This window comes from Candoia aspera, chromosome 8, assembly GCF_035149785.1.
Source record: "Candoia aspera isolate rCanAsp1 chromosome 8, rCanAsp1.hap2, whole genome shotgun sequence".
In the NCBI taxonomy this organism is placed as follows: domain Eukaryota; kingdom Metazoa; phylum Chordata; class Lepidosauria; order Squamata; family Boidae; genus Candoia; species Candoia aspera.
This window is the reverse complement of record NC_086160.1, coordinates 73,431,024-73,454,388: the sequence shown is the minus strand read 5'-3', so window position 1 is coordinate 73,454,388 and position 23,365 is coordinate 73,431,024. Positions and strand designations below refer to the sequence as shown.

The following is a 23,365-nucleotide window of genomic DNA, read 5'->3' as shown; positions in this document are numbered from 1 at the left end:
CCCTAGGCTTTCTACTGGGAACTCCCCACGGGGATCCAGTACAAGGCAGGGCTACGTTAGCTCCACCCCAAGTCTGTCAACCTCAAGAACTCCTGCCTTGCATTCCAGAGCTCCATTCCTTCTCTTTTGGGTGTTCTTCAACACCACAACGGAGGAAATAGGATTTCTTGGGTTGGATTTCTTTTTCCACTTCAGCAGTGATCAAGAAGGTTCATCAGGGATTTGGGTCATTGGAGGGGGCAGGACGAGGTGATGAATCAGAGCACAGAACTTGCCTGGGTTCTGATTTGTCATCCACCCCAGTATTCCTAACTGTCTCTCTCCTACTGCAATCACCTGGCTCCAGAAATCTGAATATTCCAAGAATCAAATTCAAAATAAAGCATCGCTTAGTGGTGAACTCACACAATGTCTTCCTTTTAATTTACGTAACTTGTTGGTGTGCTCATATTTTCATGGTGGCAAATATTTTTTGCACAGGATTGTGTGGCGTTCAATCATTGATAACAAGGCACTGCTCTGCCTACTAGAGGTGGATAATTCTCATAATCAATACATTGGCCAGTTTCTCTTGTAGGGCCCATTGATCTACTCCAGGACTTACCCTGCTCATCATCACGGCTAACTGTCCATCTTTAGGTAACTGCAACTCAGTTGTGAAAAGGGGGTGGCATATTAGGTCAGACATGAGCACTTTGAGGTTTCCAACCAGGACTGTGATATATTGCTCCTTACTCATTGGAAACATGGGGTTCAAATGGAGGAGGGTGCCTTCTGTATGCAAAGCACGGGCTCTACCAATGGGGCATGACTACCTTGGTTAGTCTATCTGTCTCACTCATGGAGTGCACCCACCTTTGTCAGCCAACCACTTATAAGATGGAGACAACCCAAACTGAATCCAGAAGAACCTGAAGGTTCCCTATTAGCATTAAATATCTGTTTCTTTAAGCCCAGAGGACTCAGAGTCTGTTAAATCATCATACATTTGATAGTCAATGCATTCCAAGAATTCATTGGGGATCCCAATGGAGACTGACTCCACCTCTGTTTTGAATGAGGCTGCCATGCCACCTTTGAGGGAGCTACCACGCATCCTGTGGGACAGGCCATTTATTTTCTCCTTTAGCTGCGTGGCTGGTTTTTGGAATGGAGAAAATATCCTCCACCTCTTGAAGTTCAGAGTCCTTCTTTTACTTGATCTTTCCAAGCTGCTGGAGTTCAACATGAAGGAGCCATTGAGAGTTGAGATCCTGGAACGGGGCTCCCTCTCAGAGTCTTGGCTAGAACCGTTTATGGAAGCGGCTCGCCAATGGTTGTCGTACACCCTCCAGATAGGCCTTCTCCGACGGCATTGACACTTCAGCAGACGGATGAAAGCTCTTTTGAACTCTTTGCTGGAGCAAGGGTAGATTATCGGGTTCACACAGCTATTGAAGTAGCCGAGCCAGAAGATGATCTTGAAGGCCATGCCTGTGGGCTTCAGTGAAGGAAAGAAGGAACCTGAGAAGAAAATGGAATAAGATACGATAACGTTAAAGGGCCTTGCTGGGGCAAAGGAGGAGGCACCATACCTTTCATGAACAATGGCTGGGGGTGAGTGCTGATCTTTACACAGCCAAAACTGCAGGTTCTGGAGAACTTGAAGGTTTTCCAAATGATGCAAAGTCTTTAGAGGAAAGTCTACAGTTTTCTCCTCCCACCTGATGGTGGGAAAGCAACCATGAATCGCTCTCTCTAATGGAGCCGGATGGAATTGGGTGAATGTGGGTGCTGCTTGGAACACTATGTCAAGCTGCCTTACTAACAAGTCACAGGCACGGAGGGGTGTGTTTGGGATGGAGGGAGTAACTCTATTGCTCCTGCTTGGTGCAACACCTCTTTTGTGCCTATGATCTGTCCTTGGGCTATTTCTGAACACTGGTCTACTGTTTTCTTGAAAGACTGCTAAGCCATGTCCCAAAACGGCCCAGTCAACATTTGCAGGCATGGAGGAGAGGCACAGGGTGCTTCACTGGCATAGGAGATGGGGACAAAGGCCAGGTGTGAAACTCAGATATTGGTAGTGGAGCCTCTCTTGAGCTCTTGTCTAACACACAATCTGACCTGGACCAGACTTTTGAGCCTTTTAGATGCTGGCACCAAGGTGGTCTCCTTAGGTTCCTATCTTACCTGATGCTCCTGAGTGGAACCCAAACACAGCTACTTATAATCACAGAACCCATGTTGACTTTACTGTTCACCCTACATGGAGCCCTCTCAGACTTTACTCAAGAAGTCATACAAAGAAAGGAAGCCAGGAGGATACAGCTTCCATCAGCTGTAATGATGGGAGGTCTTGTGTACAACTTCAGCGTTCTGCCAGGACCGCTTGAGAAGCTGATTTTGCTAGTCTGGATCACTTTGGGAGTAAAGGGTTCATCCCACCCTGAACTGAGGTTTACAAACATGGACCACAGTTGTATTTGGATTGTCCAAAACAGCCTGAAAAGCGGTGCAAATGTTCAGTTTATCTTGAATTTATCCATCAGGAAAGATGTATCAAAACATATACTTTGAGACCCCATGGGAAGATTGGTCTTGAGAAAGGATGGTCAAAGTTGATTTTCAGAAACAGGAAATAGAAAAACTGTAAGTGACCCAGGACAAAGCTTCTCACTGTGGCCAGACATTTGTGAATGAAAGTGATTTTTTATTTTGCAAATCCTGCCCCCTCCATTAATCCCCGATTTCTACCTAAAACGTTCCAAAGTGTAATGCTGCTCTCTTCCAGCAGGGGGCTCCCTTGCCCTCTTCCAAACTGTGGGCTATTGCCCAGGGAGTTCTAAGAATAACTTTCTGAGTCAGCCTCAATGCCTTTTAATTTTAGATGAATCATGATGCTGCGTGACTGTATTGTTAATTCATATTACGGGTAAATAGCAGGCACTTCCAAGGTATTGGTGCTAAATCCTAGTGTCAAAGCAGCTCGAAAGGGATCGTTTAGCATTAGAGACACGAAAACACCAAAATCTCAAAAGCAAGAAGGGAAAACACATGCACATCATGTCCTTCAACAAGAAGCATTTGAAAGCCATTCACTGAGAACACTTTCATGGCTTGGAGGGTCCCAAATCAGCACAGTTTGTCAGGTATGCATGCCCCTTTTCAAACCTTCAAGATTCCAGGCAAGCTGCATACCCACTGGGAAGGTGGACCTTCTGGATAGGGACCATTGCTTTCTGCTATGGCTCGTTGACTGGAGCAGCTGGAGACTACATGGAGGAACCAGACCGCCTTCTTCAGTGGAGTGCCCTGCAGGAGTGTTGGGCTGCAATGCCCATCCACCCCAATCAGCTGGTAGTTGAAGTCTAACACATCTGGTGGGCACCGCATTGGAGGAGAATGAAACTAGAGGTTGATTATGCGCCATCAAGTCATTTTTGACTCCTAGCGGCCACATAGATAGATTTCCTCCATGAGAAACTAGAGGTACCAGCCCCCGAATCCCTAGTTAACTGCAGGCTTGAGGGAGGGTGGGCAGATACGTGAGCCTTCTAGCCAGGGTTGTCCATTAAAAAAGGAAACTGCCCTCTCCACAAAGGAAACATCCTTGATGCCTCCTCTGTTCCATGTCAGAATATAATTTTGTATTGCATGCATAATCCAGTTTGCAATGTTGATGTGGAATTCTCATGCATGCTAGATGCTTGCCCTGGAAGACGGATCTGCACACTAGCGTGTGTGAATTTATATTTACTTATGCCTGATGGACTGTTGGTGCACTTGGATAGCTGCTGGTGGGTCAAAACTATGGAACATCTAAAGTAATTCAGACTTGCAGTTCATGGTGCTATTATAACTGACATCTCTCTGGAATCTAACAGGTTTATTTCCAGCCCAAGATGGAGACCGCAAAGGATTTAACATTCTTGCAAGCTGGACCTAAATGACAAGGGAATGGTCTTCCTTGGAAGTGAAAGACATTCAAAATACCTCTCTTTTGTTACAGGTACACTGAAGTCAAAGATTTGATTTCAGCCACCTTTTAGAGATGCTGACAGTGGTGCAGCTGAAAAAGTCAAGGTATCAGGCACAATGTTGTGATCGAAGCCATGCCTGTTTTTATGTGCACATCACAATGCCATGGCCATCGTCTTGTGTATTTAACTAGACCCTGCAGATACTCCTGGATGCTGGAACATCAGGTTTCCTGCAACCAAAAGGATTGGACTAGATAGGTAAAAGGATTTGCCATCTCCATAATTTTGTGAAGTTGGGCTTCTTTGCTTGTGAAGGACATTCTCTACCACCAAGCTGTCTCTGTCCTTCTTGCCTTCTGTGAGGTCCTCCAGGACCATTTCTTACCCAGCTACTATAGGGATGGACCAAGTCCTACTTGCAGAGAATTTCATTTGTTGAGACACTGAAGGCCTGTTGCAGCCCTGCATGAGTTGATGAGCTAGATCAGCCTTCCAAAACCTGGTGCCCCGAAGACTTGATGGAACTATAGCTCCCTTCACATTGGCTGGCAACCTCATCTCTTCCCATCAGAAAATGATTCTGTCTTGCTCTGACTCAGGCACTGCAAATGCCACAATGCACTTGAATTTTCTATCTCCTCACCAGGCTGTCTCTTGTAGCCTGCAAGGAGTTTTTTTGCTCTAATTTCTTCTGCTCCTTGCAGGAACAGAAACATTCCTTCCCTCCTTATGACACCCTGCGGTCAAAGCAAAGTCTGAGCAGCACGTACCAAACTGTAAACAGGATTAAAAAAAAAATGCAATACACATTACAATTAAATAGCAGCAACCACAATTCATAAAAAATAATTGACTGTACCAAAAAGCCGGCGAATCTAATCCAATTCAACAGTATCTCACAAAAACCCCAACTACTGTTGCTCAAGGGAATAGATCCCATCATTCCGGCCCCCAATCCCTCTTTTGAGGGCCTTCTTAAAAACAAGCAGGGATGGTATTTGGATATCTGGAGAAATGCTGCCCCATAGAAGGTGCGGGGCAGTGACTGAGACTCCTTGGTTCCTGAAATTGGTCATCCCTGAGTGAAGGGATATGGATTAAGCCCAGCCTGCTGGATCTTATGGGCATGCAGTCACTATTATTCCAACAGGCCCAGCTACTAGGGACAATGCATCCCTTCCTTTTTAATTCAGGGGAAAACTCTGAAGGGCACATCAGCTATCAGAAAGTTTTAGAGTTACCAGCCACACCTCCCTTGCAGTGCAAGAGAAACGCCCCCTCCTTTTCAAACCCTCAAATACACTGAGACGCCTGATGTTAAATTTGCAGTTCGAAGCCGGATGGCTGCCAGAATCTGAGAGGTTTGTGGTACAATCAGCACAATGCAAGTATTTTTGGAAGGATGTTTGTTAGGGCTTGGATTCACGTGCTGAAATGGCCAGGATGAGTCTCAGGGCAGGTTGCAACACTGCTTTTTACTGACCCGCCCTAAAAGCATGGATTTTTCCAGGTACTTATCCTTTCCTACCCCAAAAAATCATGGAGAGGGCAGTGAAAATTAGACTCTTTCTGAATTTTAGGAGGTGAGAAAGAGATGGAACTGAAGCAAGTTTCTCCATGGCTGAGGATGGACTTAAACCCAGGTCCCCCAAATCCTAGTCCATCTCTTTAACAGCTGGAGCACACTGCCACTCAAAAGTCTGCAAACGGGGACAACAGCTTGCCAGATTAGAAGTCTTCTGCCAAAAGCAGACAATTAAATGAATTGGCGGCCATCAACTGTTGGCTTCCAAATTCCTACCCACCTCTTGTTGTTTTCTAACAGCTGCCAGGCTTTTTCCCCTGGCTGGGGGCCTAACCCTTGTCCTGGCTCTAATCTGCTTGTACAATGGCATCATTCCAGGAGTGGGATTTTGAGACAGTGGCTCAGAACTGTCCCACTTCTACTACTACGTCAGTTCAGAAGTTCTCCCAAGTTCAATCCAACAACGAAGTCAATCAGTTCCATATATTGCTTGTCTCCCTGATCCTAGAGGGACTTGTAGATATCAACAGAAGAGAATACTCAAGGTTGAACTGTGGAGTCCTTGGTGCTCTCTGAGCTTGGTTAGAGCTTGGTCATCATCGATAGCTAGTCAGGTAATGAAACATCCTCAAGCAAACAGCCAAGCTCAGAGAGCACCAAGGACTCCACAGGACTTGAAGATATGCCTTCTGAGGTCAGGATGAAGGAATGGGAGATGTTCAGTCAGGAGGGAAGATGGCTTACTGAAGATAGCTGTGTTCTGTTATGGAAAGGGAAGCTACAGACAAGAAGATCAAGAGATCTTTTGCATGGGCACAGAGGCGAGGGCAAAAAAGAATGAGGATACGTTGCCACCACCCAGATTTCATTTAAATATAAAGGAAAACTTCCTGAAGCTAAGATCTGTATCACAGTGAAACAGTCTACCAATGAAGGTTGTGGGTTCTCCATCTCTGGAGGCTTTCAAGAAGAGGTTGGATGGCTACTTCTCAAGGATGGTTTCTGTGGCTGACCTGCACATTGCATGATGATGATGATGATGATGATGATGATGATTTTGTATATCACCTGACTCCCCGCAACTCTGGTAGTTCAAAGGTAACCAACCAGCAAACAAGACAATAGTACAAACAAGGGACAAAAAATGGCAAAAACTGAGCAACATCAAGGCTCCCACTAGCCAGAAAGGGGCTTCAATCACACTCACCAAAGGCCTGGATGAAGAGCCAGGTCTTCAAGGCCCTCAAAACACCAATAGGATGGGGGTTGTCCTAAGTCTTGGGGGGAAACCTTATTCCTTGTGGTCTCTTCCAACTCCACAGCGCTATGATTCTAGGTGAGGAGCAATCCCTTGGCCAGGAATGGTGGTTTGGACAACAGCCTTTCCTGGTCCCCCTCCCCTAAACGTCCCTTCCCCCCCATGTTTCTGCTGTCATGGTTTTCTCTTTTCTGTCGCTTCTCTGCTGTAATCACTCGATACCACAATTTCAAAAGACACAAGGAGCAAGAGGTGTTATTACTGCAGTAGTAGGAGAACCGGCCCCAGCCACACCTGGAGACTCCATCGACTTGTAGGGGCCGCCACTTAGTGGAAGGGACCCCAGCTGGCAGTAATGCCAGCCACCGACTCCAGTCCAGAGCATAACCATGCGCAGGCCTCCTAATTAGTAGTGCAATTAGGTAATTTTGGATTCTAAGCTTCCTGGCATTATGTCCCTCTTTGCAATGGGCTGGAAGTTGCCCAGATATATGGCTTATTTATATTTATATATATATATATATATATATAAATCCCCTTTTGAGGCCATTGGCCCATCTCTAACCAGGACACTGCAAACCAACGCCCTCATTTCCTGCCATTGCGGCAGGGAAGACAAAAATGGTGGTGTAGATCCTACAAGTATATTTGGGGGGGGGGATCCCAAATTCCCTGAAAAACAAAAGAAAACAAGCACAGATAAATGGGGCAGGGCTTAGATCAGAGGGTTATGACCTCCATCTTGACTTTTTTGACCTTCCTCCCTACAGGCATTACTTGGGGTCCTTGGATTCAAACAGAAGGCCTGTCCTTGCTTTAGGGGGGAAGGCTTGCTTCAGGGTGTAGGAAGCCAGATCTGGTGTGTTTTGGGGGTCCCCGTTGAGAAGTCTCTGGGCTGTGGCCCTAAAATTTTGCCTTGTTGGCATCATCCTTTCCAAGTTTGCAGTAGGAGCACTCCCACCCCACCAGCTAAAACAGCAGAACATTTGGAGCATCCTTTTCCACCATGTTGAGATGAGGTCCATTCTAACTCTCTTGGGTTAAAAGGAAGCCCACAAGAAAAAAGGGAAAAATTCAAAGCTTCTGCTCTGGCCAGGCCTTCTGCTTGATATCACGTCCCCTCCCCGGGCCATTTTCTCCCCCATGGAAAAAAACAGGCCACTGCTTTACAATGTCTCTATGTGTCCTGCTCAATGACCTGTTATACAACAAAATGAAGATTTATTCATTCTCTGCCTCCCAGCTTGGCCAAAGCGGGAATTTCTGTGTGTGGCAGTGTGTGCGTGTGCCTGTCTTGTCATCCGTGAAAGACTGCACATTGATGAATTACTTGCATGTTGCAAAATGCAGCCATTGAATTTTGCTGCTCTACACCACAGGCCTTGCAGCTCAGGCGCAAGCTTTGCAAAGCCTTGGCTCCATCTTTCTCTGAACCTGGAAGATGAATTCATCTTTTTAAAGTCACTCCCCTCCCAGAAGATGAAAGTGAAGGGATGTCTGGGAAGAAATTGGCCCTGAATCTGGGGGGGCCAGAGAGAGCCATTAAACTTTTCTGCAGATTAAACTATCTACTGGTGAAGCGTGGCTGGCAATATTTATGATCTACTAAGTGGGTTCAGTAGAATGGCCTGACTCTATGCTTAATGTTGCTTAATGTTGGCCACAAGATGCTGGCTCCCTGGGGCTTCCCATCTGGGCCCCAGTTTGGCCCCATTGCAAGAATCCCTCTCCAGGATATCAACTGCTTTCTCCAATACAAGCAATGACGGTAAAACCTCATTCTCACCAAAGTGAGTTGGGATATGGGCCAAGAGACCAGCTCATGTTAGATTTTTTTCTTTTTCTTTTTCTTTTTCTAAAAAAAACAAAACAAAAACAAAACACTCCTCCTGATTACTATCTGCTTTTCTCTTTCATCCTGAGTTCTCAGAAGCAGACTCGCTACCAAGGATTTCAAAGAAAGCAAACAAAGAATAGCTGTATCTTCAAAACTCAGGGCCTGTTGGGTAGACCAAATATGGAGACAATTCAATTCAATTTTATTGACCGCCGAAAGGCCCACAAGCAAGTTACAAATATAATCTGAACTTGGCATTAGATAAAACAGTTCAACAAATAGGAGATTTAATAAATATTACAGGTATAGACCAAATATGATTTTGCAGCTTCAATTTCCCCATTTTCAAGGGACCCTGAAAATTCATTTCCCTGGGGCCAAGGGATTATTTCCAGTCTGTAGCCCCCATCCCTTCAAGTTGGAACAGATTCAAGATGGTGGTGGCTTTGCTTTTGCCCTCAAGTCCATACCTTAGCATGGCCGTGCAACATGTTTGCTTATTTATTTATTTATTTATTTATCTTTCAAATTTATCCCCGCCCATCTCCTTCCACAGGATGGACTCTGGGCAGTTGCATTTGGCTTCCATCGGTGTGAATGCCACACCTGTCTGCAAAACCTTAAAGAAGATGTATCTTTATCTAGGATGGCATAATCTCTTTGGAACACCCAACTATAGGTTAGGGCACTAGTTTTCAGGTGTTCAGGAAATGGTGTGAACCACTGGAGAAGAAGGGAGAGTCCCCATTTCTCACTCCTCTGTTCTCCTTCTGTTTCCGGACATCAGCGTCTTACACAACAGGGACAGAAGAAATGGAGGGTTGCAAAGAAAGACATTAGAGAACAATCAAATCTGGATTATTGGCTATAGGAAGGAAAGAGAAAATGAAAGGTTGGAGTTGAAGCTGTAACTTCACGGACACATTCCCTGGGTAGGGTTACCAAAGCGATGTGCCACTGCCTTCTTCCAAGATCTCTTTTTCCTTCCTTATCTAGCCTATAGCTGTAGGATTTCCTAGTGGTCTCCCATCCAATGACTAAGCAGGCAGACTTGTGCTCAAATATTTGCACAGCCACGCAACACCTGGTGATTCTCTCTAAGTCTGGTCTACCTCACAAGGCTGCTGGGGTACATAACAGCAGAAGAGACCATGCAGGAGTCCGGAGAGAGAAAAAAGGGAGGGAGAACAGGATGTCAGGTAAGTAAAGACAAAAACAGAGAAGTAATGGAGGTACCTGCTGGACTCACTTCTGCGTATTCCACTGGATCCCTTGCAAACAGCCCTGGGGGGATGGAATCTCTGTGCTCAGAGGACCTTGGGTCACTTGTGCACAGACATCCTCCCCTTCCGAGCATCTCAGTGCAGAGATGTGCGAGTCTGCAGGGGAAGGTCCTTTTGGTGGGATGTCTTAAGGCAGGGTTCCTCAACCTTCGCAACTTTAGCAAGCTGGCTGGGGAATTCTGGGAGTTGAAGTCCACACATCTTAAAGTTGCGAAGGTTGAGGAACCCTGCCTTAAGGAATGAGCCTCTCTCCCCTCATTGCAGGTGGAGAAGAAAGATGGAAGCAGACAGTATTTCCGAAACTGGGTGGATCTGGGCTTTCGCTGCCTAGTGAACAGCAGCGCCAGACTGGAGCTTCAGGATGTGCTCTTGGGAACTAATCAGGAGCACAGGTAAGAAGAGAGAGAAGATGCGAAGGAAGTGGTCACACCATGATGAACAGGACTCTCTGTTTTGCACCTAATCTCCACCTGAACTACCCAGATGGCCTTAAGTCAAGGGGTATAAGTTCAGCCAGCTTGAGGGCTTCCCTCCAAATGCGGGACCCAGCTTTTGAAGACACGGCGTCTTTGGAACCCTTGCGCAAAGTCCCCAGGAGTTTCTATGGCTGGTGGAAAATATTGTTCAGTAACCAAGGAAGATGAAAGGATGTTTCTTGAGTGGGCTAAGACTGAAGGAAGATGGTACATGGAATATATCTTTGCATACCAGCTGTTGGGGCCCAAAGGCAGAAGACAACAAGTTTCGTAGAGACCATTTTCTCCCTATGGCTGGAAACAGGAGACTGACCCAGCAGGACCCCTGATTTGATTAAGCAAACGTCCTCTTTTGCTTTTGCATTTTTGCTCCATTTTTGCTCGAGTTTGGGGCTGAAAGGGTCTCGTGTGAAATTTTGTCACTGAGTTTTTGCGGGTGGATATATTTAACGCTTGCAGCAAAAGTTCCCTCTCTTTATGGCATGTTAGTGGTCCTTATCTGAGTGATCCCAGACAACCAGGGTTAGTTCACCCAACCAGGGATAATTCTGTCCATGGGGTGTTTCTGGGCAGCGCATAGCCAATCCTAATTGATTATGCAGCGATGTCATAAAACCAAATCAGAAGATTTGAAGGCAGAAGATAAGGCTTCCGTCTTTAGCAGGATGGATAAACATTTTTCTTCTGCCCCAGAAATCAGCAGCTAGGGCCTCTTAAGCTGATAAAAATGCAGCCTGCTTCAAATATGCCCTTTAGTTGACAAATCCAATGCTCTTTGGAAGTCTGACATATTCCTACAACTTGCTCAGCATCTCCAATCATTTTTCCCCCTCCCCCTGGGATCCAGATCCTGCTAGGCTACCTTTCTAATGGCTAAAGAACACTGTTGTTAAAAAAAAAAGCATCTTTCCAGGTTTACGCAGCACCTTTTTCTCTTTTTCTGTGTTTTGCTCAAACTCAGGTATCAGTTTAAGACAGCACTATTTTGCTTTTCTCTTTTCTTGGAAGCCTGAGAAAAGTATTTCCTGTCTAAAAGCAAGATGTGAACCTAGAAAGACTTAGAAGCAGCGGGTGGAGGGAGGAAGATGTAGAGAAATAGAAAGACAAGGTGGTAGAAGCTTCAACTGTCTGCTTGGAAGAAACAGACACTCACTTGCTGCTGAGTTTCTCCCTGGACTCTTTTATATTTCCATTTTCTAAATGTTTTCATCCTTTGCTCTCCTTTGCCTCCAATACAAACTTGAAGGGAAAACCAAGCTCTGTTTCAAACCCAGAGGTGTCTGCAGAAGGGGGGTCAAAAAAGTCAAGATGGCAGCTGTGGCCATGCTGTTAAAGTCCTACCCCCTTTTTATGTCTGTTACATGCAATGGCATGGTTGCGGCCCTGATCTTTTTGGGGAATTTTTTTTTTAAATTATATAAGACATAGTACATTATATTATTTCTTTGCAGTGGTATTTGTACAGTTCTGACAAAAGATTATTAACACTCTGATGGTTAGATAACTTAGACTAGTGTTTCTCAACCTTGGCGACCTTAAGAAGGGTGGGCTTCAACTTCTAGAATTCCCCAGCCAGCTCTGCTGGGTGGGGAATTCTGGGAGTTGAAGTCTACCCATCTTAAAGCCGCCAAAGTTAAGAAACTGTCCTAACAGTCAGGAATCACGCTGAGACGAGAAATAGGTCTCTAGTGTCTATTACTGCTGCATAAGACAGAAAATCCTAACAAACTGAAGAAGCGTGGGAAAACCCAGACAGATAAACCCCAAAGTCAAGGCGGGTCTGATCTGTGTCTCTTTGAATGGCTGCTTAACTCCTCAGTACTATGCATGTACTTTCCCCCCTGGATAGAGGCCCCCTCCTGCTCGCCATCAGTACTCATGACAGAAACACTGACTTAAACCATTAAGGATAATTAAGATTGTGGCCCTGATCTTGATTTTTTTACACCTTTAAGGATGTCCTTGTTCAACCCTTATGCATATGGAGATCAGGCCTCCCCACTGTCATTTTTCTTGGGAAAAAATACATATTGGACATAGAGTTGCTGCCTCAGCCAAAGTCCCATGTTACTAGTATTATTTATACTACACCATTAGAGCACATGATAATTTGGAATATGCTTAGCAATACAGGCAGGTCTCTGTGTCCAAAGAGATTTTAATTTAAAGCATGCGTCTCTCCATCACCTCTGCTTCAGCTCCCCATGTTCTCAAAAGCAGTCTGAAGATTATCTTCAAACCTGACCACCTCAAAATGCTGAGAACAAGTAGTATAAATCACTGCCCTACTTTGAGCCGCTCTAGAAACTACAAGAACAATAATATCCTTATCCTCCTTGAAATAAAAGGAACTTGAAATGAATTTGCTTGCATCCCCTCCATCCATGTTATTCGTATTTGTCTGGCTGCATGAAAGAAAAAAAAAATCTTAGCAATTCCCAAGAGGCAGAACCGAAAAGGCATCAAAGCCATCATTCCCTTTAAAAGACCTGCTACTGTAGCTGAAGCTCAGGAGATGTTCCTGCAAACCAACAAGCTCTACCCAACCAGAGCACATCAAAGAAAAGTCTGCTTTTACTGCAATTCCCAACACAACGACAACTGAGCCAGATATAAGAGTCAGCTCTTGAATGCACCCAATGCTGTGAGCTCACAAAGGCCCGAGTCCACTTTTGAACTGGTGCAAGAGTTGATGTGTGAAAGTGCTGTGAGTAGCATCAGAGAGACATGAACAGGAGAGGGTACCAACCCAAGGGAAAAATGAGAGCAAATGCTGCCTTACGTAGGTCAGTCTTAGTAGTTGTGGGGGAGAAGAGAATAAGCCAATGGGGATGAGCTGGAAATAGGAGAGAGAAGGCAGTACACAAAAGAAGGTGCAGAGTTGCCCCAGATGGGAGAATGAGTTGAACCAGACTCCATGCATGTAGCTTTGATGGGTATTTGCGCTAATGGACAACAATCAAAAAGTTTGAAATGAGAGAGAGGCCACCATGGGACTCGAAGGCCTTCCTCCTCTTTCCTACCTCTTCCCCCAACGTCCACTGATACTTTGCGTGTTCGAGTTGAATGCTTGCTGAGTCTCATCTTGACTGGCACCAGCACCCTTTGAAAAATAAATGCTCAGGGTTTAGGATTTGAGCATCCTGGGAGCAGGCACCTGCCAGCTTCTTCCCCACAAGGTCCAGACACACGACACAGGAGTCACAGGAAGTCTCCAGAAGCTGAGCTGGACTTGGAAATGTTACTTTTTTATTTCAGAAGTGAAGTGGGTAATGTAGGAGGATGCACTTGTTTGCCTGTGGGATTTTAGCTCTAGAAAGCTCTCCCCCCAATCTAAGAGAGCCTCACCTGTGTTACTTCGGCACGAGGTGGAGGTCTTTTTATTTTATGAGCACGAGGATGGAATTTTTGTGCGTGATGGAACCTTTTTATTCATGTTTCCTGCTTTGCTGACAGCTGTTGAAGGCAGCTCTGACAGGGAACCACATCAACACTACCACTGTGGGTGTCTGCAGGGTGTGGCCAGAAACGTCAAGCTGGCAGCCACAATGGCAGAGCTTCGATCGCAATGTTGTGGTCACCACCTTGACGTTTCTGACCATACCTGTGGGCACCGGCAAGATAGAAAGCAGAGGGAAGAATCCACTTCTTTTTCCAGGGAGAGAGAGAGAAAAAACGGCTTTATCTGGAAGCTGGAATTCGGTGCCCTAGAGGCAGACCTTTGCAAAAAGTGCATTTTTTCAAATGCTCCTTTTTCAGGCTTAGCTGTGGTCACTTGCCAAGAAGAACACGAGTGATTTGCCAAGTTCCAGCTTTTCCCCTAATGGATTCCGTGTGAAAAAATGCATGTATTTTCCCATAATCTTTGACAGCTTGCGGGGGGGGGGTCTCCTTGGGCCACTGTTGTCCTCGCTTGCACTCTCTTCCCACCTAGGGACCCCAGAGGGACCTTGAGGCAGACCAGCCGCCCAGGAACTCTTTCCTCAAACTCCACCTTGCCTTCTGGAAGAGTTACAGCTTCAGAACAGACATTTCAGTTTGATCTCAGCAAAGAGAACGGGAGGAGGAAGAGGGGTGAAAACAGGACACCCTGAACAGAGACTGGCTTCTTGTGTGGTCCACGTGCCAAAGGGAGAACAGGCTGAACTTTGTTTTCAGACTTCTCTGCCCTTCCACAATTCAGTCCCCTCCTCGGGGCCTTGTCAATTTTAGCCTAACCAGGTCCTCTTGTTGTCCCTTTATTGCCAGTTCCTCCATGCTCAAGTGAGCTTTTAATGTATTTATAGGACACTGCAAGAAAGCTAAGAGGTCAACACTTGGATGAAGCTTCAAGTTGAAGATCCTTCCAAGTTGAAGAGTTCTCCACCCATCCTTGAATGGGTAGAAAACTCATTGCTTCCTGCCTTGATACAGGTAGTTCTCGCTTAATGACCACAATAGGGACTGGAGTTTTGGTTGCTAATGAAGCGGTCATTAAGTGAATCCAACTCGATTTTGCGACCTTTTCTCTGGCAGCCATTAAGCGAATCACTGTGGGCATTAAGCAAACCACATGGTCGTTAAGCGAATCACACTGTTCCCCATTGATTTTGCTTGCCAGAAGTCGCCCGGGAAGGTCAAAAATGGCGATCATGTGACCACGGAATGCTGTGATGGTCATAAATGCAAACCGGTTGTCAAGTGCCCAAATTGTGATCATGTGACAGCGGGGATACTGTGATGGCCTTAAGTGTGAGGACCGGTCACAAGTCAGTTTTTCCAGCAACGTCGTAAGTCTGAACTGTTACTAAACAAATGGTTAAGCAAGGACTACCTGTAGTTGGTTCTCAGTCCTGGCCAGTCCCTCCTCTAGTGTCATGGGAGATAAAACCTAAGAGACAGACACATCTGGGGTCAAAAAAGTCAAGATGGCAACTGCGACTGCCCAACCGCAGTCTGGTGCTGTTTTATATGCTTTGCATGTGCAAAGCTTTGATCTTGCTGTCATCTTGATTTTTCAGACTCCCTGTGGACATCTGCTAATTTACACACTCTTGGATGGTGCTGGAAGAAAGGGGAATAAGTTCCTTGAATAATCCAACAGTTCAACATGACATTATGTCATGTTCCCCGTTTCAATGTTCTGTTAACATCGTAACGTTTCACATGTCAAACCGTTTCTCCGTGTATACTCAGCTTGCTCTTTGCTGGTATTTCCCATTATTGCTGTGCTCTTTATTTTGCTACTTTGGAATGTATGTTTGGGTTTGCAACTCTGTTCAAGGTTACTTTCCCAGGCGCGTGTAACGGTTGCTAGCACCTGGGAGGGGGTGCTTGCTGACGGGTGCTCGGGGCGGGACTGGATTGAAGGCAAGGCTTTTAAGTTTGTATTTGGCGCGCTTTTGCTCATTCTCAGCTTTCTCTGTATTTGCATACTATTCCTTCAATAAATCAGTTATCTTTAAGCCCGAGCTTGTGAGACTGAGTATTTGGGATTAGGCAACCATTACATAAAGCTGAGAATCATTTAATTCATCTTCCGCTAGCCCCATCCAAACTTTGGGTAAAGAGGAGCGCTAGCGATGATCGAACCTCCACTTCGCGAGTGTGAAGGGAGCGAGGAAGAGCCGGACTCGACGAAGACTCTGGTAGCTCCAACTTCGAGAGCGCAAAGGGCAGCACGTCGAGAAAGGCAGGATGCTCAATTGGATGATCTATTGTTGGCGGTGCAGGGCGCCACCAGGGGTGAACCCCAACCCGAAGTGGAAGTTGCACCGGGGAGGGGATCTCCACAGCCATCCTGGGAGCACGAAATCCCCTTATCACCGAGGGTGGTGGTGACCAACAGACCCTTAGAAGAGCCTGTCACCCCTGCCCGCATGAAAGCAATAGAGGACAAAATGGATATGATAGTGACCCTCTTAAAGGATATCCCCAGGGGCCCGGGGTCACTTCAGGAAGATTGGGAAGAAGACCCCTCCCAGCTGGCTTACCCAAGAGAGAGGTCCCTGCCACCCAGGGGAAGAAGCAAGACTCAGCCTTCCCGACAATTGGGGGGAAGAGAGTTGGGAGTATCCAGAGATCAGCCACCACTGGGGGCTCGACGTGCGTTGACATTTACGGAGCCACCACAGCCAGTGGAGCTGGTAAGAATCTTCCCACCATTTGGGGTGAAGTTTGATGGGGACCCTGCCACGCTCTCCTTCTTCATTACAAATGCCAGACATTATATGGAGGATTGGGGTCGAAGTTTTCGTTCGGAACAGGGCAAAATCAATTTTATTGCCAACAAACTGAAAGGGAGGGCAGCTGATTGGTATGTACAGCAATGCCAAGCAGAGGCAACAGAGTTAGAGGACTTTGATGAGTTTCTGTGGTCGCTTAAACAACACTTTGAAGAGTCAAGAGAGAGCGAAAAACGCCCTGAGAAAACTTTACCAAGGAACCCTCTCTGTTGCCGACTACGCTCTAGAATTTAAAGCCCTGTCGGAAAAAGTGGAAGATTGGTCCCAGTCGACGTTAGTGGAAATGTTCAAGCAACGGCTGGAGCCAGAAATCCTCCGTTGGGCTTTGGGAAGGGACGATCCTAAAACGTTGTATGGATGGATTCAGTTGGCGGGCAGCGCAGAAAACGCTCTACAAATGTATGCCCATCGCAAGGAACTGAGACAAACCCGAGTCGCAAAGGGGGCTCGTGCTACTGGATTTTCGAGCCGCCCTAAACCAAAAACTTGGGAGGAAGAAAGAGAACGATGCTTTACGAAAGGTCAGTGCCTGAGATGCGGAAAGGACGGGCATCGTGCCACTTCGTGCCCAAGATGCCGACCAGAGGAACGGCCAGTGAAAGCGTCAGGAAAATCGCCCTCTCTGCTGCGCAAGATGAAGGCTGCCTGCGCTGAACTCGACCCTCCAGAACTTCCATTTGGGGAAGAGGAAGAGGAATTACAGTTCAACCAGCCGGTGGGAAAAGGCTACCACCTGCCCTGAAGGGCGCCGTTGGGCAGGTGGAAGAAACCGGGCGCGACCACGATTCGGTGAGTGGGAATTTTCCTACACTGACTGTCAAAGTAAAATTGGGCTCTAGAACTAAAACTGTGGAAGTCTGGGCCATGCTAGACTCGGGGTGTTCCCGTTCACTTATGCATCCTGATGTTGTAGCTGCCCTAGAACTGCCCACGTTTCCTTTGCCACAGCCCATGATCTTCACGCAATTGGATGGGACCATGGCGGGGGGGAAAGCAGTCACTCACTCCACAGGACTGGTTGCTTTACAGATGGGGACCCATTGGGAGAAATTGCCTTTTGTCATAGCTCCAGTGGGGGGGCCTTTGGTTATTTTAGGAATGCCTTGGTTCGTACAACAAAACCCTTTTATCAACTGGCTGCATAGAACTGTAATGTTTGCTGACAGATTTTATAAAGTACCAGAAAAGGACTTGCTAGAGGACATGGAGGGAGGACGGGTGGCTAGCACTACTGTACAAACACTTCAGCCTCTAGAAGGACTGCCTAACCAATACCAGGATCTGGCTGATGTGTTTGGGGAGAAGGAAGCAGATCGCTTGCCACCTCACCGAAAAACAGACTGTGCCATTGAATTCCTCCCCAATGTGAAATTACCTCACCCAAAAATCTACCCCATGTCTCCTAAAGAGCTAGCTACGCTGAGGGAATTCATTGACAAAAACCTAGCTAGGGGTTTCATTGAGCCTGCAAACTCCCCGGTGGGGGCACCTGTTCTCTTTAGACCAAAAAAGGATGGTTCTTTGAGGCTCTGTACCGATTTCCGCGGGCTCAATGCAGTCTCAATATTAAATAAATATCCTTTGCCCCTTATCAAAGATATGTTATCACATCTGGCCAGAGGCAAAATCTTCTCAAAATTGTATTTAAGGGAAGCCTATTTTCGCATTCGCATAAGGGAAGGGGATGAGTGGAAAACAGCGTTTAACTGTCATCTGGGGGCTTTCCAATACAAAGTCTTGCCTTTTGGTCTGTCTGGGGCACCTGGGGTTTTCATGCAACTTATCAATGAGGTCTTGCATGACCACCTGTTTAAAGGGGTATTGGTGTATTTGGATGATGTATTGATTTATACTGAAACCATGTCAGAACATATTCACTTGGTGCGTCAAGTGCTTACTAAATTGAGAAAAGCTGAGTTGTATGCTAAACTGTCCAAGTGTGCTTTCCATCAATCACAAATAGACTATTTGGGATATAGAATTTCTGCAAAAGGTATTGAGATGGACCCTACCAAAGTTGAAGCAATTTTGGCATGGGAGCCTCCCCGCACCAGGAGGCAATTACAAAGTTTCCTGGGATTCGCCAATTTCTACAGGGCATTTGCCCAAAATTTTGCAGAAATTGCCCTCCCCCTGACTGAACTACTAAAGACTAAGGCTCAGGGAGATATGCGCCGTTCAAAGAACCCAGGAGCGCTCCTTAAATGGACTCCAACTTGCCAACAGGCATTCGATGCGCTCAAGCAAATCTTCACCACCGAGCCAATTTTGCAGCATCCTGACCCCACTAAGCCTTTCATAGTGCAAGTGGATGCCTCTGATTTCTCCGTTGGGGCACTACTGCTCCAGTCTGATCACTCTAACACTTTAAAACCCTGTGCCTACCTCTCTCACAAGTTCACTGAAACGGAGAGACGCTGGCATGTTTGGGAAAAAGAGGCTTTTGCTGTAAAAACAGCTTTGGAAACCTGGCGCCACTTATTAGAAGGGGCTTCCCACCCTTTCGAAGTGTGGACTGACCATAAGAACTTGGAAGCATTAAGCACCAGTCGAAAACTCAGCCCCAAACAACTTCGCTGGGCTGAATTTTTCAGTCGCTTTGATTTCACCCTCAAATTTATACCAGGCAAGAAAAACTTTTTAGCTGATGCTCTATCACGCAGACCCCAAGACGCTGGCCCAGGGCCAACGGTGCAAGGTACAGTATGGACAGAAAAGCAATTAAGTTTGGCAGCTGTGACACGCAGCCGGGCGCGAGTGCAACAGACTCAACCCCAAACTGCTCCGACTCCCTCCCAACCAGCACGCTTGCCAATTCCCTCAGACTTGAAACAACAGTTGCTTTTCCACCTCAAAACTGATACTTGGTTGCAAGCAAACCTACACACTGTAACTTTCACTGACAGTTTTGCCTGGCGAAACGATCGTCTCTATGTCCCTGAGGCGTTGCGAAAGACGATCCTCCAGCGCTGCCACGACGACAAGTTGGCTGGACATTTTGGGTACCTCAAAACTCTTCACTTGGTTAGGCGCCAATTCTGGTGGCCATCTTTACTAAAGGACCTTAAGGCATATGTCACTGCATGCCCTGTATGCGCCACAACAAAGCGCAAAACTGGCAAGCCGCAAGGTCTCCTGCAACCTGTCGCAACCCCATCCTTCCCATGGCAAGACATATCCATGGACTTTATTGTTGACCTCCCACCCAGTCAACGAAAAACCGTCATTTGGGTGGTCAAAGACTTTTTTTCAAAACAAGCTCATTTCATACCATGTGCCTCCATCCCTACCGCACAACAGCTGGCACGCCTATTCCTCATTCACATGTACCACCTCCATGGAATCCCCTCCCATTTGGTGAGTGACAGAGGCACACAATTTACGTCACAGTTTTGGCGGGCATTTTTGAAGCTCCTTGGCACCAAACAAGCCCTCTCCACTGCTTGGCATCCAGAAACGGATGGATCTACTGAAGCCGTTAATTCTACACTTGAACAATACTTGCGAGCTTTTGTCAATTATCAACAAGACAACTGGGTGGACTTACTACCATTTGCTGAGGTTGCCTACAACAACGCCGTTCATCGAAGTACCAGTCAAGTTCCCTTTAAAGCTGTCTTCGGGCGTGAGTTCGTCCCCATACCAGAACTCCCGCACCCGCAGCCACTGCCAGCTTCTCTCACTGACTGGGCTGAAATTCTCAAAGACTCATGGCACAATATTCAACAAGCTCTAACCCATTCACAGACCACCTATAAAAAACATGCAGATACCAAGCGCTCCCCCGAACCTACTTTTGCTGTGGGGGATAAAGTCTACTTATCCACAAAATTCATCAAGTCGCCACAACCCTCGAAAAAACTTGGTCCTAAGTTTGTTGGTCCTTTCCCCATTGTTGCACAAATTAACCCTGTCACTTTTAAACTCGATTTGCCCCATAACCTCAGGCGTTTACATCCTGTTTTTCATTGCAGCTTGCTCAAACTGTATCTGCAGTCGGACCGCTGGCACCCCCAACCAGCCCCACCTCCTCCGATCATGATTGATAACCAGCAGCACTTCGAAGTTACCGACATCCTCGACTCCCGCCGCCAGCACTCCACGTTACAGTACCTCGTTCGCTGGAAGCATTTCCCTCATTCCGAATGGGTTTCTGCTACAGATGTTCGCTCGCCTCTCCTTCTCAGTTGTTTTCACTCTGCCTACCCGGACAAGCTGGCTCCTTAGCATTGTTTTGGGGGGGGGGGCGATATGTCATGTTCCCTGTTTCAATGTTCTGTTAACATCGTAACGTTTCACATGTCAAACCATTTCTCCGTGTATACTCAGCTTGCTCTTTGCTGGTATTTTCCATTCGGGCGCTCTGCTTTGTTTTGCAACATTGTAATGTATGTTTGGGTTTGCACTCCTATTCAAGGTTACTTTCCCAGGCGCGTGTAACGGTTGCTAGCACCTGGGAGGGGGTGGTGGCTGACGAGTACTCGGGGCGGGACTGGATTGAAGGCAAGGCTTTTAAGTTTGTATTTGGCGCGCTTTTGCTCATTCTCAGCTTTCTCTGTATTTTGCATACTATTCCTTTAATAAATCAGTTATCTTTAAGCCCGAGCTTGTGAGACTGAGTATTTGGGATTAGGCAACCATTACACATTATTATTATCATTAATATTTTTATCCCGCCTTTATTATTTAGGTCATCTCCTTGCAAGCTGGGGCTGGAAGACAACAGGATGGGGATGGAGCAGAAAAACAGAGGTTGCCACAGTTAGCTGTGAGTGGGGAAATCCTTAATCCCAGTTGGATACAGTGGTACAGATGGAAAAGGAATGGTTGGTAGGTGAAATGTCCTCACCTACCTAAATAAACTCTGCCACAGCATGGCGACCACTGAGTCTTTGCCATTCTTAGCCTGAAGGGCTCCTAAAACACACCCACACAGCATCTATTTGGGAAAACTGCAGACAAAATCAGTGGAAACTTCACTTTCTGTCTATTGATGTGTGTGTGCGTGTGTGCATACATTAAGGCTAGTGGTTTTCAAATCAAGATTATATTAAGGAAATCTGTACAGGGGAAAAACAAAGTAGTGATAGCTGCAGAAAAGTATATTTAGGTTCGTTGGGTTTCAGCAAGACTTATATTAAGGAAAATTGTGTAGGAAAACAAAAATATTGGGGTAAAATTAGAAGAACTCTTGAGCCAGATTCATATCTGTACAGTTTTCTTGGCAAGAGTATATATGTTCTTTCGGGATGTTTTTGATTTTCCAGGCCCGGGCACAGTCCTAGGATTTCCTGGCACATCTCCCATCCAAGTAATAACCTGGCCTGACCCTGCTTAGCTTCCAAGCCCAAACCAGGTGGGACAAGTAATATTATTTGTAGAAGGACCTACTGTATACTGGGGTAACAATGGAGTAAGAAATAGTATGTAAGCCAAAGAAATAAAAGGTATGAACTAAGAGAAAAGAAAATACGGCTTATTGCAGTTTGTGCCAATGTTGTTCATCACACCTCTCCATATCTATCTATTCCTGCAAACTTGCCTTGCCTCTGCCATGTCTGTAGCACATTTTTATAGATTGCCATTTGTTCCTTCAACTTCTCACCTTTTTTTTTTGAGGAAATCATCAGCTCCCTCCCTTCACAACTTCCTTAGTCTTCCCTTTGCTCTGGCCCTGTTCGCTCTCCCTGTAGGGCAGCCTTTCTCAGCCTTTTAACCCTGGAGGAACCCTTGAAATATTTCTCAGGCCTCAGGGAACCCCTGCACAGTCAGGCTCAAATATAGGCCAGAAGTTACAAAATTATTATATTTGTTTCATGTGCAGGCCTGTATATATATGTGAAGAACAGTGTTCTTAAACTGAAAATGGGTACAGCAAATGAGCTGGTATGCAACTTGATGGGGACAATGTCTTGCATCTAAATCTTATCTTCCATGAATAGGACTTTTCTTTCCAGATTCACTGGCCAATATTCAGAGGTATGTTTAGGGGGATCAAAACTGGGAAGACCAAGTCTAACAATGCAAGCCCTTCCTTATTTGAACGTGCATGATCTACAAAAGGGGCCGGGCTTGCAGCGTCACATTTCCATCTTCTTGATTTTGTGCCCCTTCCCATGAATGCCCTTGACTATTTCCCCCATCAGGCACTGTACACATGAGCAATGGACATCCTAGCTGAAAAGGACGATGGAAGTTGTAAACCAGAACTTCTGGAGGGTGACAGATAAGGGGAGGTTCATCCCACGATTCGTTTGGGGCAGAAGAAATAAATCAAGTGCTTATGGCAATAACAATATTTTTAGCTATTTTTTTAATGAATGCCTGGAGATGGCAAATGCTCTGTAATAGTTCATTATCATTAGTTCTCCTTAATATGGAGCAAATCAACCCCTGTTTCCCAGGCTGGTACGATGCACAAATAATAGTATTATATCTCTGCTAAACATCCTAACATCTGTTGGACTGGCGCTGGGGTTACTCTTAACCCCAACAGGTTCCAAAATACTTTATCTTCCTAGGCCCCAAATGCTGATTTCACAACAAATATGGACAAACTCGGCCCATGATGCACTTCTCATATGAAGGATTTTCAACCAGGTTTTGATTCTGCCATCTTGAATTAGTGGTAGAGTACATGGGCAAATCCAAGATGGTGGTCAAGAATGCCAAGATGCAGAGATCTGTATACCCTGTGTAGCGTATACAAACACAACTGCCCAGCTTCTGCACATTTGCCTAATCAAGCCTGTGGTTTGGGCCATGCTGCGTATTTTATAGATATGCAAAGTTCACACATT

The 23,365-nt window shown here is 46.1% G+C and overlaps 1 protein-coding gene across 1 annotated transcript in view; it reads right to left on the bottom strand.

Annotated features, from left to right (window-relative positions):
• Positions 1 to 670: 670 nt before the first annotated feature.
• Positions 671 to 23,365, bottom strand: part of ADRA1D (adrenoceptor alpha 1D) — a 53,854-nt gene continuing 31,159 nt past the window's right edge. Inside the window, exon 2 of the mRNA XM_063309817.1 lies at positions 671 to 1,503. Coding sequence (XP_063165887.1) covers positions 932 to 1,503 — 572 coding nt within the window. The 3' untranslated portion in view covers positions 671 to 931. The remainder of the gene's footprint in view (positions 1,504 to 23,365) is intronic.